The sequence below is a fragment of the Phyllobates terribilis genome, unplaced genomic scaffold (genome assembly GCF_046119375.1).
Source record: "Phyllobates terribilis strain yellow unplaced genomic scaffold, ASM4611937v1 Scaffold_3__8_contigs__length_932513732, whole genome shotgun sequence".
NCBI lineage: Eukaryota > Metazoa > Chordata > Amphibia > Anura > Dendrobatidae > Phyllobates > Phyllobates terribilis.
Window position 1 is genome coordinate 461,998,948 of NW_027362763.1, and position 19,042 is coordinate 462,017,989.

A 19,042-nucleotide genomic window follows, 5' to 3' on the forward strand; every position below is an offset into this window, starting at 1 on the left:
ACAACACTAGTGGATAAATACTGGGGTTTTTGCCATTGTGCATAGATTATGCAATTTAACCACTGTGAGTTAATACTATATATAAGCATGCATGTTTTTGTGGAGTGTGTGCCCCTGTTTGCATGTGTATGAATACACCCCTTCCCCCCAATTTTTGGTCATTCAATGAATATTAAAATTTTTATTAATACTGGGGACATCAGCTAGTTGTATTTTTTCTTTGTGCTTTATACTGTAATTAGCGATCTGTCCTGGCATGTTATAATAGTCATATCATACAATTGCATGCTATAGACACTATTTTGGAATATAATATATACTACATTATAGACATGCTTCATTATCCTACGAGTAATTATTGTAACATCCTTCCCATAGCCTGGAAAAGGTCATTTACATACAAGACAAACACGGATTGCTCTGGAATAAGACATCAGATCACAGATATTAAAGTATCAGTTTATTCAGCTTTCTATGACCTACATGCCCATATAGACAGCTTAGGAGGGTTGATCCTACCGACAGATTCCCTTTAAAAAGAATCTGGCATCTTTCAACATATCTACTTTAGGCTGGGTACACACCCCATGTAGGTCCCCGGTTAGTATTCTGTTCTATCTGAATACCTAAAAAATAAAACTATTCTGTCAGGTTTTCGTAACACCACCAGAAAGAAGATCAGACTCCCCCGCCCGCCTCCAGTCTGCGATTCCCAGACTCCCCCGCCCGCCTCCAGGCTGCGATTCCCAGACTCCCCCGCCCGCCTCCAGGCTGCGATTCCCAGACTCCCCCGCCCGCCTCCAGGCTGCGATTCCCAGACTCCCCCGCCCGCCTCCAGGCTGCGATTCCCAGACTCCCCCGCCCGCCTCCAGGCTGCGATTCCCAGACTCCCCCGCCCGCCTCCAGGCTGCGATTCCCAGACTCCCCCGCCCGCCTCCAGGCTGCGATTCCCAGACTCCCCCGCCCGCCTCCAGGCTGCGATTCCCAGACTCCCCCGCCCGCCTCCAGGCTGCGATTCCCAGACTCCCCCGCCCGCCTCCAGGCTGCGATTCCCAGACTCCCCCGCCCGCCTCCAGGCTGCGATTCCCAGACTCCCCCGCCCGCCTCCAGGCTGCGATTCCCAGACTCCCCCGCCCGCCTCCAGGCTGCGATTCCCAGACTCCCCCGCCCGCCTCCAGGCTGCGATTCCCAGACTCCCCCGCCCGCCTCCAGGCTGCGATTCCCAGACTCCCCCGCCCGCCTCCAGGCTGCGATTCCCAGACTCCCCCGCCCGCCTCCAGGCTGCGATTCCCAGACTCCCCCGCCCGCCTCCAGGCTGCGATTCCCAGACTCCCCCGCCCGCCTCCAGGCTGCGATTCCCAGACTCCCCCGCCCGCCTCCAGGCTGCGATTCCCAGACTCCCCCGCCCGCCTCCAGGCTGCGATTCCCAGACTCCCCCGCCCGCCTCCAGGCTGCGATTCCCAGACTCCCCCGCCCGCCTCCAGGCTGCGATTCCCAGACTCCCCCGCCCGCCTCCAGGCTGCGATTCCCAGACTCCCCCGCCCGCCTCCAGGCTGCGATTCCCAGACTCCCCCGCCCGCCTCCAGTCTGCGATTCCCAGACTCCCCCGCCCGCCTCCAGGCTGCGATTCCCAGACTCCCCCGCCCGCCTCCAGGCTGCGATTCCCAGACTCCCCCGCCCGCCTCCAGGCTGCGATTCCCAGACTCCCCCGCCCGCCTCCAGGCTGCGATTCCCAGACTCCCCCGCCCGCCTCCAGGCTGCGATTCCCAGACTCCCCCGCCCGCCTCCAGGCTGCGATTCCCAGACTCCCCCGCCCGCCTCCAGGCTGCGATTCCCAGTCTCCCCCGCCCGCCTCCAGTCTGCGATTCCCAGTCTCCCCCGCCCGCCTCCAGGCTGCGATTGCCAGACTCCCCCGCCCGCCTCCAGTCTGTGATTGCCAGACTCCCCTGCCTGCCTCCAGTCTGTGATTTCCCGGCCCTTCTGCCTACCTCCAGTCTGTGATTCCCCAGCCCCTCCACTTGCCTGTCTCCGGTCTTTGAATGACCTGCCTCCTCTGTTTGAAATCTCAAGTTGGTGCAGTCATGGTTGTGAGCGGCGCGTGTACAGATTGAGTTCCCGGTTGGTCTACAATAAAAATAACGAGGTCACTTTCATAAGCAAAGCATGCACAGTCATCTCTAAAATACGTCATTGAGCCGAGAACTAAAATCTGTGCATGCGCCACCCATGGCAATGATAGCGCCGGCGTGAGATTTCAAACAGAGGAGGAAGGTCATTCAAAGACCGGAGGCAGGTGGAGGGGCTGAGGAATCACAGACCGGAGGCAGGTGGAGGGGCTGGGAAATCACAGACAAGGAGGAGAAGACCAAGTGTACAGTCCAGCCTCAATGCACTGAAATCTAACAGTCATTTCAAGTTTTCTGCTAATTAAAGAATAACTATACAAGGGATTTGTTCACCAAAGGTATCAATTTAATCAGTATTACAGCATCATTAAAGCCATGTCTTTAATTAACATTACAAAATTGTGCTGACAGGGTTATTTTTAAACCCTATTGTCCTTTAGGGGAAGAGTAGGGAAGTAGAGAATAGGATTTAATAATACATAACAGTTGACACCTTTTGAACCACCGCATTTTCATAATTATCACCGGTTATGTATTTTTATACCCTATTCTCTCCTTTCCTACCTATCCCCGACATGACGATAATGGATTTGAACTGGTTTTCTAAATAAAGGTGTTATTTTTTATCTCTTGGGAATGCTAAATAACAATTCAACTGACCTATATCTACATTTACTAAAACAGACGTCCCAGAATTGGCGATAGGACCTTTTTAATAACTTTCTGTAGGAGGGGGCATGTAGACATTGTCAATCATAGACTGAAACTTCTCCCTGGGCTCATAAGCCTAGAAAATAGCAGGTTCTGATGCCATTAATTGCAAGGCATACTGAATCTTTTCCCAGAAAACTATACACCAGTCTCCTCTTGGCAAGGAGGCACAATTAACATCCATACTTAAAAAGCCATCTGAAGCAAAACCAGGCATGTGCCCACATAAGCCGGCTCATTTTCTGGCAGGAGTTTATCGGTCTCAGATTCTGCCCAGTATGACTGAAGGAAACTAGGCTGAGAATGCCGTAACGTGATATGATATATAGATGTCAAAAAAGAAAATCGCACTAACACAATGGCATTATAATATCATTATAACGATACAGAATGAATGTCTGCATGAAATTTAAGATGTGACTTTCTGAACATACCATGTACTAGATGTTGGGAGCAGATTTGATGTGTATGCCACAGCGGCAATGGTGAAATTTTGGAGCCCACTTCCTCCCATGATATATGCAAAACCGCCATGAGGCACTCTGGAACTAAACAAAATGACAAACAAACCATGACTTATTACATATGTAGATGTCTGATACCGTGTAATAATGGCAGCACAGGAGTTGTTGACATAAATGCATATTATTGTTGCTGCAACCCATGTGTAACATGAAACTATATGAAAGAATTATACCAAATGGAGGAAACAAGAAGCAAATAAATTGAAACCCAGTCAAGTAAGAAATGAAGCAACTGACAAATCAAACGCCGAGCGTTTATTACAAACATTTACTTGAAAAGACCTTCAAAAATTGCAGTTATTACCTCAACTAGCAAATGGCCGGTGTAGTCTCTGCCGATAACGAAAATCAGCCCGTAAGTAGTAAGAGTGACCGGAAGCAGGCCACATAGGTACGATGATGTCTCATCAGCACTCTTCACTGGCATATTTCGGCTAGTTGTTATATCCACTTGTTAATAGCTGACAAGATATGGTGGAATTTAGTCCAGATTTATGGTCCGCTTAAAAGGGAACCCGTCACAGTTTTTGAACCTCTCAACAAATGGCACCACCTTTATCTGCTCCTGTACTGCAATACACAAACGTGTATATTGTCTCCTGACACCACCTGTATAACCCCAAAAATACAATTCAATTGCTCCCGTGCTGTATTTACTTACATAGGTTGAAAAAAGACCTAGGTTCATCAAGTTCAACCTTTCTCCATCAATTATACATTTTGTCAGTAAATTATCTATTACCCACAATGTTATGTGTAGTGAGGAAATCATCCAGATCTTTTTTACAAGCTTTTATAGTATCTGCCATTACTACCTCTTGTGGTCGGCATTCCACAGTCTGACTGCTCTGACTGTAAAGAACCCTTTGTTTAGGTGCAGGAATCGCCTTTCTTCCACCCGTAATGAGTGCCCCTGGTCCTTAGTATGGTCTTAGTATGGTCTTTGGATGGAATAAGTCATGTGCTAGTCCTTTGTACTGACCACAAGTATATATATATATATATATATATACACACACACATGTAAATGAGATCTCCTCTGAGGCGTCTTTTTTCTAAGCTAAACAAGCTCAACTTTTCCAACCTCGCATCATATGAGAGACCTTCCATCCCTTGTAATAATCTAGTTGCCCGCCTTTTAACTGACTAACTTCTGAATATCATTTTTAAGTGAGGATGGTCCAGTCCAATGAGCATCCTTGCTAGAGCGTCTGTGCCTCCTCTCTCCTAATCGCCGTCCTCGGGCTCGGATGGATGTGGATGACGTGTCCTGCGTCATCCACATAGCGCAACGTAATCTTGCGCCTGTGCAGTAGTATAGCAGGCTTGATACACAATGTAAACAGCTGTAGGGCATGTGTGCAAGCTCAGAATCTAAGTGGGAAGAGTACAATGAGATATAAAAGATAGCCACTGCTCAGAGTGGAAGAAAAAAATTGACTAGAGCAGGGAAAACGGTACAGAGTCAGGGACTCACCCATGGGGACTAGAGTGACCACGTCACCGTACTGCAGCCCCGACGCGCGTTTCGCGTGGCTTCCTGTATGTATATGTATATATATATATATATATATATATATATATATATATATATATATATATATATATATATATATATATATATATATATATATATATATATATATATACAGTACAGACCAAAAATTTGGACACACCTTCTCATTTAAAGATTTTTCTGTATTCTCATGACTATGAAAATTGTACATTCACACTGAAGGCATCAAAACTATGAATTAACACATGTGGAATTATATACTTAACAAAAAAGAGTGAAACAACTGAAAATATGTCTTATATTCTAGGTACTTCAAAGTAGCCACCTTTTGCTTTGATGACTGCTTTGCACACTCTTGGCATTCTCTTGATGAGTTTCCAGAGGTAGTCACCGGAAATGGTCTTCCAACAATCTTGAAGGAGTTCCCAGAGATGCTTAGCACTTGTTGGCCCTTTTGCTTTCACTCTGCGGTCCAGCTCACCCCAAACCATCTCGATTGGGTTCAGGTCTGGTGACTGTGGAGGCCAGGTCATCTGGCGTAGCACCCCATCACTCTCCTTGGCCAAATAGCCCTTACACAGCCTGGAGGTGTGTTTGGGGTCATTGTCCTGCTGAAAAATAAATGATGGTCCAACTAAACGCAAACCGGATGGAATAGCATGCCGCTGCAAGATGCTGTGGTAGCCATGCTGGTTCAGTATGCCTTCAATTTTTAATAAATCCCCAACAGTGTTACCGGCAAAGCACCCCCACACCATCACACCGCCTCCTCCATGCTTCATGGTGGGAACCAGGCATGTAGAGTCCATCTGTTCACCTTTTCTGCGTCGCACAAAGACACGGTGGTTGGAACAAAAGATCTCAAATTTGGACTCATCAGACCAAAGCACAGATTTCCACTGGTCTAATGTGTTCTTTAGCCCAAACAAGTCTCTTCTACTTGTTGCCTGTCCTTAGCAGTGGTTTCCTAGCAGCTATTTTACCATGAAGGCCTGCTGCACAAAGTCTCCTCTTAACAGTTGTTGTAGAGATGTGTCTGCTGCTAGAACTCTGTGTGGCATTGACATGGTCTCTAATCTGAGCTGCTGTTAACCTGCGATTTCTGAGGCTGGTGGCTCGGATAAACTTATCCTCAGAAGCAGAGGTGACTCTTGGTCTTCCTTTCCTGGGGCGGTCCTCATGTGAGCCAGTTTCTTTGTATCGCTTGATGGTTTTTGCAACTGCACTTGGGGACACTTTCAAAGTTTGCCCAATTTTTCGGACTGACTGACCTTCACTTCTTAAAGTAATGATGGCCAGTCGTTTTTCTTTACTTAGCTGCTTTTTTCTTGCCATAATACAAATTCTAACAGTCTATTCAGTAGGACTATCAGCTGTGTATTCACCTGACTTCTGCACAACACAACTGATGGTCCCAACCCCATTTATAAGGCAAGAAATCCCACTTATTAAACCTGACAGGGAACACCTGTGAAGTGAAAAATATTTCCGGTGACTACCTCTTGAAGCTCATCAAGAGAATGCCAAGAGTGTGCAAAGCAGTCATCAAAGCAAAAGGTGGCTACTTAGAAGTACCTTGAATATAAGACATATTTTCAGTTGTTTCACACTTTTTTGTTAAGTATATAATTCCACATGTGTTAATTCATAGTTTTGATGCCTTCAGTGTGAATGTACAAATTTCATAGTCATGAAAATACTGAAACATCTTTAAATGAGAAGGTGTGTCCAAACTTTTGGTCTGTACTGTACATACACATAGAAACATATATATACACACACACACACCTATATATGTGTGTATATATAATATATGTGTGTGTGTGTGTGTGTGTGTATAATATATATATATATATATATATATATATATATATATATATATATATATATATATATATATATATATATATATATATATATATATATATATATATATATATATATAGATAGATAGATAGATATAAAAATGTCAACGTTCCTTTGTTCAAAATCTTAAATCTCCAAAAGTTCTTCACCGATTGCTTTGAAGTTTTGACACAATGTTGCATTTGACTACACGCATGTTTTTATATACCAGCTGTTGGACGTAAAAGCAACAGCGAGAGAGGGGTGTTAGGAACTCAGTCCCAGGCTGACTCTCCCTGGTCCCTGGCATTCTCTTCCCCTCTTAGTGACATCTCACTCATAAACCCTTCTCCTCTCCTTCATTCGCCCCAGCCGCTGCCTGTGTTCTACTTTTTTTGTGTCCTCCGTGGTGGTTGGGGGGGGAAGGGGAATGACGAGACCGTCTGCTAGAGGCCGAAAGACGCTGCTGCTCATCACCACCACCGCCTGAGAGGCGGCTGCCTCTACTCCCTGGCACCGCTGCTGCGGCTTCTTCTCCAGCAGGTGAGTCTTATTTCCAACTGCGCAGAGAGGAAAGGAGAGAGGGAGGCTGCACGGAAAGGAGCAGGCCGCGACCTCCACTCTGGCAGCTGAGCTGGGCCTGAGCCTCGCAGCAGTGAGTGGATAGCGAGCGAGTGCAAATCCCACTGCGCTACTGGCGGAAGCGGCACTGTGATCTGGCCGGTACCGGCCCGGGACATGTCAAGCGGATCACCCCTTCCCTCCTCTGCCGCCGCCTGCCTTCATCTCTGCGCCCCCTACTGTCACATTCCCTCTGTACTAGGAAATTGCATAACTAGCAATCTCTGACGTGACCGGCTCCATTGTGACTTCTGACAGCAAGTACCGACCTCTTTAGTGACCTGTGCAGAGTACAGGTCTGCAGGGGTCACAGGGTACAGGCTGCCACCATGCCTGCCTGATGGGCACAACTATCAACAGCACCAGCATTGCCCCATCTGATAGATATATATACACTGCATATATATATATAAATAAAGATGTGAGTATATTATATATATAATATATAATCTATATACATAAAAATGAACGTTGCATTCGAATACACGCATGTTTTTGTATGCCTACTATAAGTGTTGTGAGTGAGTGGCATGTTTAATGGGAGAAATGCCACAGTCTGAATACCACTGCTAATGCTCAGGAGGTCCAAAGTGACGATCATTAGAAGCACAGGTTAATGCAGTGAACTGATAGTGACACACATGAATCAGTGGCTAGTAAGGGAGGACATTACAAGGTGTGTCCATGTCCCTGGGATATGTGACAGAAAGCATAAAAAGGTTCTTGTTCCCAACTAAGATTAGACAAACAGCCTGACCAAGGAATGGAGAGCTGTGGAACGGTTACTGCATCATATCTAGCTAGTAGTGGGGATGAGCAGCAATTGTCTTATTTGGTGTACTCCCCCAGGACTATGGAGAGGGCCACAGAGGAGCAAAACAAGAAGCCTGTATTACTGTTGGTGTAGTTGTCTCATGTGAGGAAGACCATCCAACATGTTTGAGAGCACCAACAATGCATAGAAAAAGTGAGGATTGCCAACAAGGATGGAAGCAGAAAAACTTATTCCTGTGATTGAAGAGCTCAAATAGGCAAATATTATCATCCCATAAAAGCGAGGAGTTACCACGCCAAAATGAGTCTGTATGCTGATGCATGAGTCAAGACATTTCCACCAACAGATACAGCAAGGAGACTGGTGCCAAAGTATCAAATACTTATTTGTGGACCCACCACTGAGAATAATAATCTATGATGTAGCAAAATGTTCAAACAGGAGTCATTAGATCACATTAAAATGTTAAAATATTTTCTCAAAAAGTGTAAGTCCTTTTAAGATATAGGCCCGTTATTTATCACTGCCTTTGCACCTGTTTTGTCTAGTTTTGTGCCTTTTTCAGTTGGCACCCAATTCAATATTCTATTTACGTCTTTTTGGAAGTCTATTTTATATATGTTTGCCACCTTTGTTTTTTTCCATTTTGTGGGCGGAGTTTACTGATTCTAGATGTTTTCACCTGATCATCAACTGTGTCTTTTTAAAAAGTTGCAAAATTTGGTGCAATTTCACTACAGTCACCCCTAGTGTATTTAAGAGTGCGCCAGTATTCTGTTGAATATTTGCCACTTTTTGTTGACAAATTGCGACTTTTGGCGGTTCAAAACAGCAAGAAAGACCTTTTTTTGCTACTTTGTGCCAAATTCGTTAACCACATGCCCCATTTCGATGAATTTGGTAAAAAAAACGGCAACTAAAACCATAAAATGAAAAAAGGTTGCAACTTTTAAAAAATGCCAATGATGAATCGGGGCCATAATATCTGTATATTATATATTTTTTATGTGCTTTTTTTTATCCTGTATGTTTAGTTTTGTTTTGTTTTTTATACGTTTTAGGTGCATTTTTATATTTTTGGTTTAAAAGGAAAACACAATGAAAGGCTTTACTATATGGCAAAACATCCATCAAACTTTTTAACTGAATGTTTCATCCCCAAAAGGCTTTGGTGAGAGGTGAGCACTAAATATATTGTGTGATTTACACTTTCTGTTGCTGTTGCCTTTTGGCTGCGTTTCACTTTTATAGACACAACTATAATCTATGTTTAAAATAAAATGTCATATTGCTGTACAGCAGCCGATGGAAGGTTTAGAGGGAATACAAACCTACATATTGTAGTGGTCTACCAGAGCTTTACTGAATACAGATATTCTCCGACAGAACATATACATTTGGAGAAAAAAAAACATTTATATAGGTCATTATTCAATAGCAGATTCCAGCAACACGACTACTTGATAAATCATATAAACCATCAGCATTTTTCTGTAAGCAATAGGAATTATTGGAAGCAAGTGTCCATTTTAAGCAGTTGGGGAAAGGTTAGAATATGTAAGAGTTCTTTGTATGGGATTTATGTAAAGCTTTGCATTGATGTATATCCATACCACAGTACTGCTTCATAAACAATACAACTATCAGAATTCAAGCCATTCCGATATTACTACAAGGCAGATGTACAGCAGGAGACACAATGCAGCTATCAGAGCTCAAGCTATTCTATTATGACTGTAAGGCGCATATACAGCAGGAGACAAAGACATCTTAGTTATTCTTAAAGACATCCAGGAATCTTAAAAGCTGCAATCATGGATGCATTTGTTTTACCATATCCATTGAATTAATTTTATGGTGTGCAGTCAGGGGACGGAATGGTTGATTTTTTTGTCGCTGAAGTGGTACTAAAGCTATGCTTAGACAGAGATGAAATCATAATGGAAAAACACACAGAAATAGACGGAAGCAGAGGAAGGAGGCAGATATATTTGTTAATAGAGACATGAAGAAATACATTTAACCATTAGGAGGCTGAAACTAGTTTTATTTGATTCGACGGTCTAATGACCAATGAGCTGTTTTTATATACATCTAGATCTCCCTCTCTCTCTATAATATTTTATATGTCAGGTTTTTGTCATGTAAAAGAAAATCATTAACTTTTTCCAAATTTAAAAGGGGGGTCCGGAGGTCAAAGAAATTTTAATCCAAATCCCCATGTTGTGGGGTGGCACTGGTCTCTCCACACCAAATCCCCTGACAATGAGCTCTGACAGTGTGCTCTCTTTCTGTGCTGCTGGCTTGTTGCATTAAGGTTTTGATTAGTGATGAGCGAGTATGCTTTTAAATAGCAGTCAGTACATAGCTGCCATCACTTACAGTGGTTCTGAGATATCAGCCAGTTTAGCATCAAAACTAGTGATGAGTGAGTATGCCTCATTAACTCTTTAGGCAAGCATGCTCAGGTGCTCGCCGAGTATTTTGGTGTGCTTGGGGTTTCATTCATTGCCGCCGCGTCGGCCACATGCAAGTCATTCGGCTTTCATTTATTGGCCTGTTTAAATAGGCTGACCACACTTCCATGCGCACAGAACCGATCACTCTAGTTTCATAAAACATCGTGTTATCGGCAACACGTCACCTGGATACACAGGACGATATACTGAAGACAGCAGGAATTTTTAAAGTAAGCTTAAAGTCTCAGAAGAAAAAATCTGCAGACGCCTTATGTGACTGCAGACTGTCGAATCGTGACAGTGTGAAATGTGCATACACCATGATTCCCCTCTATTCTCCGTGCAGGTGGATTGTTACATAACAGAATGTGTGAGATCTGCATCTGACTAACAAGAAATTTGGGTAACCTGTTTAGACTGGCCAATAGGAAGCAAGCAGTCCTAGGAACACTCATTCCCGATTAGCGGCCAGTGTAAATTGGCCTTAAAGGGGCATTACTCGGAAAAACCCTTCTCATTTGCTATATTCCCCAAGGTAAACCAAAAAAAAACTGTACTCACCTCAAGTGCTGGCGCCATTCCAATCAATGAATGTCGGCGCCGGGTCTCCTGTGACTTGCGTGATATTGATATGACACGTGAGCCCTACAGCCAATCAGCGGCCATTTCACACTCACTAAATTCGGACAAAACACAGAGAACTGCTGCTGCTCTGACTTCCTCCGGATGTCGTTACGTCTGAAGGAAGAGAGAGTGAAGCGGCCATATATTGACTGCAAGGAAAAACAATCTCTCGGGAGCCCAAGCGCCGACATCACTGGAACACCGCCAGAAATGGAGGGGAGTATAGGCTGTTTTTATTTTACACATTTGGGTTGTCCAAGTAGTGGACAACACCATTTAAGTGATGTTTGTAATCCTTGATGTGCAACATTTTACCAACATCTGCCCAATGTACAGATGATTAAAATATATGACGTCAGCTGCATGTGATACGTGAGGGATGTGTGTGTGCTGAATTTGTCTGATATGTGAGCGGTGCGTGTTTACTGCATGTGCCCGATATGTAAGTGATGAATGGGATGCATGTGTCTGATATGTGAGCGGTGAGTGTGTGTTGTGTCTGTCTGATATGTGAGTGGTGTGTGTTGTATGAGTCGGATTTGTGAGTGGTGTGTGTGCTGTAGGTGTCTGATATGAGGGTGATGTGTATGTGCTGCATGAGTCTGATATGTGACAGGTGTGTGTGCACTGCATGTGTCTGATATGTGAGTGATCTGTGTGCTGTATTTGTCTGATATGTGACTGGTGTCTGTGCTGTATGTGAGCGGTGTGTGTGTGCTACATGTGTTTAATATGTGACAGATGTGTGTGTGCTGCATATATCTGATATGTGAGTGATCTGTGTGCTGTATTTGTCTGATATGTGACTGGTGTCTGTGCTGTATGTGAGCGCTGCATGTGCTGTATGTGTTTAATATGTGAATGGTGTGTGTGCTGTATGTGTCTGATATGTGAGCGCTGCATGTGCTATATGTGTCTGATATGTGAGTGATGTGAGTGCTGTATGTGTCTGCTTTGTGAATGATGTGAGTACCATTTAATAGAATAAGACCCGAAGAGCAGCAGCTAGGGAATAATGTGCAAATCTACACATGATTACATATGAGAATTTCATTATTTAGCCACCACTTGAGTGACAATGTCATATTAGCAAGATACAAAGCAGCTTAAATTAATTGTGTCCCCCTAAAGTAGAAAAAGATGATAATGTGGACCTCAAACTAAAAGAGATTGTGCACCCCTGCACTATGCGTATGTACAAATAATGTGAGGTGCTTAATTAACATTCTTTGTTGGTGGATGACGGATACATTTTCTGATCAACCACTATTGCTACACATATATAAACAAAAAAATAATAATTTTGTAAATAGTGACAACCACTACAGAGACCATGTCAGAGCAAGTGCCAGAAAGTGTAAATTTGTGGTTTCATGAGTATTTAAAGGGGTTGCCAGCACTAAGCAATGTACTGAGCTGCTGTGTTCCGCCCCCGTACATCATTTATATCTGGCTGTTGCCGAAGCAGTTTTCAGCTGACCTTTAAGTGTACCGGGAGCCAGACCCCCAACAATCTCATATTGATGATCTACCGGAAGCATAGGTCATCAATAGTTTAGTCCTGGAAAACTCCTTTAACAGTAAATTGCACATTTAGCATATATTCTATATAAAAATCCTTATAGATCCTGACGGTAGAGTCTTACATACCTGCCTGTTACAAATTGCAAAAGCAATACTCTCTCCTCCTGTGTTAATTCTTGTACAACCTCCCAAAACCACTGGAAACAAACAAATAACAGTGTTAAATTAAAAGAAAAAAAAACCTTGGATAAAGTAACATACAGGATGATACATCCTACCCACATATTCAGTCATGGTACTTTTTTTCCCCATTAAGACAGCCATATCTGTAAAAGTCCCGGTAAAAGGACATAATGTGAAAGTCTGATCTGCTTTCTCCATGGAATTGCTCTTAAAAACAAATCTCATCTCTCTATCACAGCAAATCCACAGAGAAAATAAATTTGGCATTTTTGCAGAGCACTGGTTCTGACATATGTGAATGTATCCAATACAGAGACATGTAAAAGTTTGGGCACCCCTGGTCAAAATTACTGTTATTGTGAACAGCTAAGCAAGTTGAAGATGAAATGATTTCTAAAAGGCCTGAAGTTAAAGATGACACATTTCCTTTGTATTTTAGACAAACAAAGAATATATAGTCATTTTTTGCATTTTAAAAATTACAAAAAGGAAAATGGGCCGTTGCAAAAGTTAGGGCACCCTTGGAGTTTTGTGTGCTCAGATAACTTTGACCAAGCTTTCAGACCTTAATTAGCCTGTTAGGATTATGGCTTGTTCACTATCATCGTTAGGAAAGGCCGGTGATGCAAATTTCCCAACTTTATAAAAATCCAGCCTCCTCTAACCTTGTGCCAAAAAACAGCAGCCATGGGTTCTTCTAAGCAGCTGCCTAGCACTCTGAAAATGAAAATGGTGGAGGCCCACAAAGCAGGAGAAGGCCATAAGAAGATAGCAAAGCGTTTTCAAGTTGCCCTTTCCTCAGTTCAAAATTAAATTAAGAAATGGCAGTTAAAAGGAACAGTGGAGGTCAAGAAAAGATCTGGAAGATAAAGCAAAATTCCAGTGAGAGATGCTCGTAGGATTGCTAAAGAAGCAAATCAGAACCTCTGCTTGACTGCAAAAGACCTTCAGAAAGGTTTAGCAGACTCTGGAGTTGTGGTACATTGTTCTATTGTTCACAGACACCAGCACACATATGGTCTTCATGGAAGAGTCATCAGAAGAAAACCTTTCCTTCATCCTCACCATAAAATTCAAAGTCAGAAGTATGCAAAAGAACATCTAAACAAGCCTGATAGATTTTAGAAACAAGTCCTATGGACCGATGAGGTTAAAATAGAACTCTTTGGCCACAATGATCAAAGGTATGTGTGGAGAAAAAAGAAACATCTCGGCAACCATTAAGCATGGGGGTGAATCAATCATGCTTTGGGGTTGTGTTGCAGCCAATGGCATGGGGAACGAAGAGGGAAAAATGGATTCAATGAAATTTCAACAAATTCTTGATGCAAGCATAACACCATCTGTAAAAAAGCTGAAGTGGAGAAGAGGATGACTTCTACAAATGGATAATAATTCTAAACACACGTCAAAATTCACAATAGACTAACTCAAAAGGCGCAAGCTAAAGGTTTTACAATGGCCCTCAATTCCCCTGATCTGAACATCATTGAAAATCTGTGGCTAGACCTCAAAATAGCAGTGCATGCAAGACGACCCAAAAATCTCACAGAACTGGAAGAGTTTTCCAAGGAAGAATGGATGTAAATCCTTCAAACAAGAATTGAAAGACTCTTTTACGACTACAAAAAGTGTTTACAAGTGTAAAAAGGGATGCTACTAGGTGCTAACCATGCAGGGTGCCCATTTTCATTTTTTTATTCTAAAATGTAAAAGATGAAAATATACATATATACAGTACAGACCAAAAGTTTGGACACACCTTCTCATTTAAAGATTTTTCTGTATTTTCTTGACTATGAAAATTGTACATTCACACTGAAGGCATCAAAACTATGAATTAACACATGTGGAATTATATACTTAACAAAAACATGTGAAACAACTGAAATTATGTCTTATATTCTAGGTTTGTCAAAGTAGCCACCTTATGCTTTGATGACTGCTTTGCACACTCTTGCCATTCTCTTGATGAGCTTCAAGAGGTAGTCACCGGAAATGGTCTTCCAACAATCTTGAAGGAGTTCCCAGAGATGCTTAGCACTTGTTGGCCCTTTTGCCTTCACTCTGCGGTCCAGCTCACCCCAAACCATCCCAATTGGGTTCAGGTCTGGTGACTGTGGAGGCCAGGTCATCTGGCGTAGCACCCCATCACTCTACTTCTTGGTCAAATAGCCCTTACATAGCCTGGAGGTGTGTTTGGGGTCATTGTCCTGTTGAAAAATAAAAGATGGTCCAACTAAGCGCAAACCGGATGGAATAGCATGCCGCTGCAAGATGCTGTGGTAGTCATGCTGGTTCAAAGCACAGATTTCCACTGGTCTAATGTCCATTCCTTGTGTTCTTTAGCCCAAACAAGTCTCTTCTGCTTGTTGCCTGTCCTTAGCAGTGGTTTCCTAGCAGCTATTTTACCATGAAGGCCTGCTGCGCAAAGTCTCCTCTTAACAGTTGTTGAAGAGAGGGGTCTGCTGCTAGAACTCTGTGTGGCATTGACCTGGTCTCTAATCTGAGCTGCTGTTAACCTGCGATTTCTTAGGCTGGTGACTCGGATAAACTTATCCTCAGAAGCAGAGGTGACTCTTGGTCTTCCTTTCCTGGGGCGGTCCTCATGTAAGCCAGTTTCTTTGTAGTGCTGATGGTTTTTGCAACTGCACTTGGGGACACTTTCAAAGTTTGCCCAATTTTTCGCACTGACTGACCTTCATTTCGTAAAGTAATGGTGGCCACTCGTTTTTCTTTACTTAGCTGCTTTTTTCTTGCCATAATACAAATTCTAACAGTCTATTCAGTAGGACTATCAGCTGTGTATCCACCAGACTTCTGCACAACACAACTGATGGTCCCAACCCCATTTATAAGACAAGAAATCCCACTTATTAAACCTGACAGGGCACACTTGTGAAGTGAAAACCATTTCCGGTGACTACCTCTTGAAGCTCATCAAGAGAATGCCAAGAGTGTGCAAAGCTCGTCATTAAAGCAAAAGGTGGCTACTTTGAAGAACCTAGAATATAAGACATATTTTCAGTTGCTTCACACTTTTTTGTTAAGTATATAATTCCACATGTGTTAATTCATAGTTCTGATGCCTTCAGTGTGAATGTACAATTTTCATAGTCATGAAAATACAGAAAAATCTTTAAATGAGAAGGTGTGTGCAAACTTTTGGTCTGTACTGTACATATATATTTATATTTATTTGCCTAAAAATGCCTGAAATGTGTCATCTTTCATTTAAGGCCTTTTAGACATTATTTCATCTTCAACTTGCTTAACTGTTCACAATAGCAGTAATTTTGACCAGGGGTGCCCAAACTTTTACATGCCACTGTATATCTAGAGGATATTTTATATGGATTCCTGGATAATAAATTAGAATATCCCCTAATACAGAGTACAAAAACTCTATGGAGGTTTTTGCTACTGGCCATCAATGAACCCTGCACTATAGGGTTACAAGTAACTGTGATCTGCAATAACGAGGTTGTCCAGTGGCTGTTATCAGAGGCAACAGCTCAGGTAAACCTTCTAGGGGACAATAGTCTTAAGTCTTCACATGTCAGATTTATATTAAATCCAAAAAAAACCCATAAAGACTCTGTATGCTTCCATATGAAATCTGATACACAATACAACCCCGAGTTTAATAATACAATACCTGTGCTGTATAATACCGATCTGTGGGAGGACCTTAATCTCACTCAATGTGTGATAGCCAACATAATGTAGTGGAATACATGGGTTTAAACATACAAGCAAGTAAGCGATTCACCTTAATTACTTGATCATCTTTATCATAACCACTAGTATATTCGGTATTCTTGATCCAGTCATTCACGTCTATTTCTGGCATGCCGGACAGCAGAAGTTCCTTAAATTACAAAATCATCAATGCGTCAGTTACCAATTAAGCTTTGAAATACAATGCTAATAAATGTTAACGGAGTGACCCAACAAGCGGTGCAGAAAATACATCCCAATGAACATGTGTAGACAATAATCTAACAAAAATTATATGGATATGATTATTCACATATTCAATAAAAATGCATATAGCCTTTATTAGATAATATTACAAAATATATATATAAGAATAAAATATACATTTTTTTACACATACATATAGATAGATACATACACTTATATATATTAAATATATATATATTAAATATATATCAGACATATACATTTACAAGGAACAGAGGGATCACCTCAAAGGGTATAAAGGCATAAGTAAGAAGTTAAATATCAAAAGTGGAATCCCCAGACAAAGTTGTTGTGAAACGTGCATTGGGTGTTAAGTCAGAGAGCATTATTACGGTAATTATGGAGTCCTCTTATCAGATTGATTTTTGTCCACTGTGATCCTTATGCTCAGTATATACCTTGCTTTCTAATGTCACTTTTGAGATAAATAGATATAAATATGTGTGTGTGTGTGCGCATTATATATATATATATATATATATATATATATATATATATATATATATATATATATATATATATATATATATATATATATATATATATATATATATATATATATATATATATAATATATAATATAACCGGGGATGCGTGTCTGTCTGAAGCCATTATAGACTGCGCATGCGTGACAGAAGACCACATCCAGCCGTTACAGGTAAGAGGAGTGTATGGCGCCGGAGATCGCCGTATGCATAGGCACTGAACGCATACCGCGATCTCCGGCGCCATACTTACCTGACCTGGAGGAGCGCTGCCGCGGCGCCTTTCTTCGCCGGAGGCCGGGGGAAGAGTGTGGCATCGGATCGGCACATGCGCATAGCGCTATCCAGCGCCATTTTACTGAAGACACATTTGCAGTGTGTCTTCAGCAAAATTGCGCCGGATAGCACGGTATGGGCATGCGTGTACTCCGGCGCCACACTCCTCCCCCGGCCTCCGGCAGAGCAGGACACCGTAGCGCTGGAGCACAGGGAAGAAAGGTGAGCATAAGTGTTTATTTTTCTGTATGTGTGTACAGTGTGAAAGGGATGAGGGGGCCACACATACCAAGACTGGGGGGATGATGGGTACCACACATACCAGGATTGGGGGGTGAGGGGACCACGCATACCAGGATTGGGGGGTGAGGGGACCACGCATACCAGGATTGGGGGGTGAGGGGACCACGCATACCAGGATTGGGGGGTGAGGGGACCACGCATACCAGGATTGGGGGGTGAGGGGACCACGCATACCAGGATTGGGGGGTGAGGGGACCACGCATACCAGGATTGGGGGGTGAGGGGACCACGCATACCAGGATTGGGGGGTGAGGGGACCACGCATACCAGGATTGGGGATGAGGGAGCCATGCATACCAGGATTGGGGGGTGAGGGGACCATGCATACCAGGATTGGGGGGTGAGGGGGACCATGCATACCAGGATTGGGGGGTGAGGGGGACCATGCATACCAGGATTGGAGGGTGAGGGGACCATGCATATCAGGATTGCGGGGTATGCATGGTCCCTGCATACCAGGATTGTGGGGTGAGGGGTACCACACATATCAGGATTGGGGGGGTGAGGGGTTCCACGCATACCAGAATAGGGATGAGGGGTACCATACATACCAGGATGAGGGATACCATGCATACTAGGATGAGGGATTGGGTGCCATGCAAACCAGGTTTCTGGGATGAGGAGGCCATACATACCAGAATTGGGATAAGGGGTGCTATGCATACCAGGATGAGGGGTGCCATGCATACCAGGATTGGGGGTGAGGGGTGCCATGCATACCGCGATTGGGGGTGAGGGGTGCCATGCATACCGCGATTGGGGGTGAGGGGTGCCATGCATACCGCGATTGGGGGTGAGGGGTGCCATGCATACCGCGATTGGGGGTGAGGGGTGCCATGCATACCGCGATTGGGGGTGAGGGGTGCCATGCATACCGCGATTGGGGGTGAGGGGTGCCATGCATACCGCGATTGGGGGTGAGGGGTGCCATGCATACCGCGATTGGGGGTGAGGGGTGCCATGCATACCGCGATTGGGGGTGAGGGGTGCCATGCATACCGCGATTGGGGGTGAGGGGTGCCATGCATACCGCGATTGGGGGTGAGGGGTGCCATGCATACCGCGATTGGGGGTGAGGGGTGC

General features: G+C 43.5%; 1 protein-coding gene across 3 annotated transcripts in view; it reads right to left on the bottom strand.

The window, feature by feature from the left end:
• HACE1 (HECT domain and ankyrin repeat containing E3 ubiquitin protein ligase 1) overlaps nt 1-19,042 on the bottom strand; it is a 104,408-nt gene that overhangs the window by 2,822 nt on the left and 82,544 nt on the right. For 2 of the 3 annotated variants that reach the window (XM_073675768.1, XM_073675767.1), the window contains exons 21-23: nt 16,681-16,779; nt 12,852-12,922; nt 3,272-3,385 (exon numbers count right to left, since the gene is read on the bottom strand). In XM_073675768.1, the coding sequence (XP_073531869.1) occupies nt 3,272-3,385; nt 12,852-12,922; nt 16,681-16,779 (284 nt within the window). The remainder of the gene's footprint in view (nt 1-3,271; nt 3,386-12,851; nt 12,923-16,680; nt 16,780-19,042) is intronic. The other variant, XM_073675770.1, reaches the window with a different exon arrangement.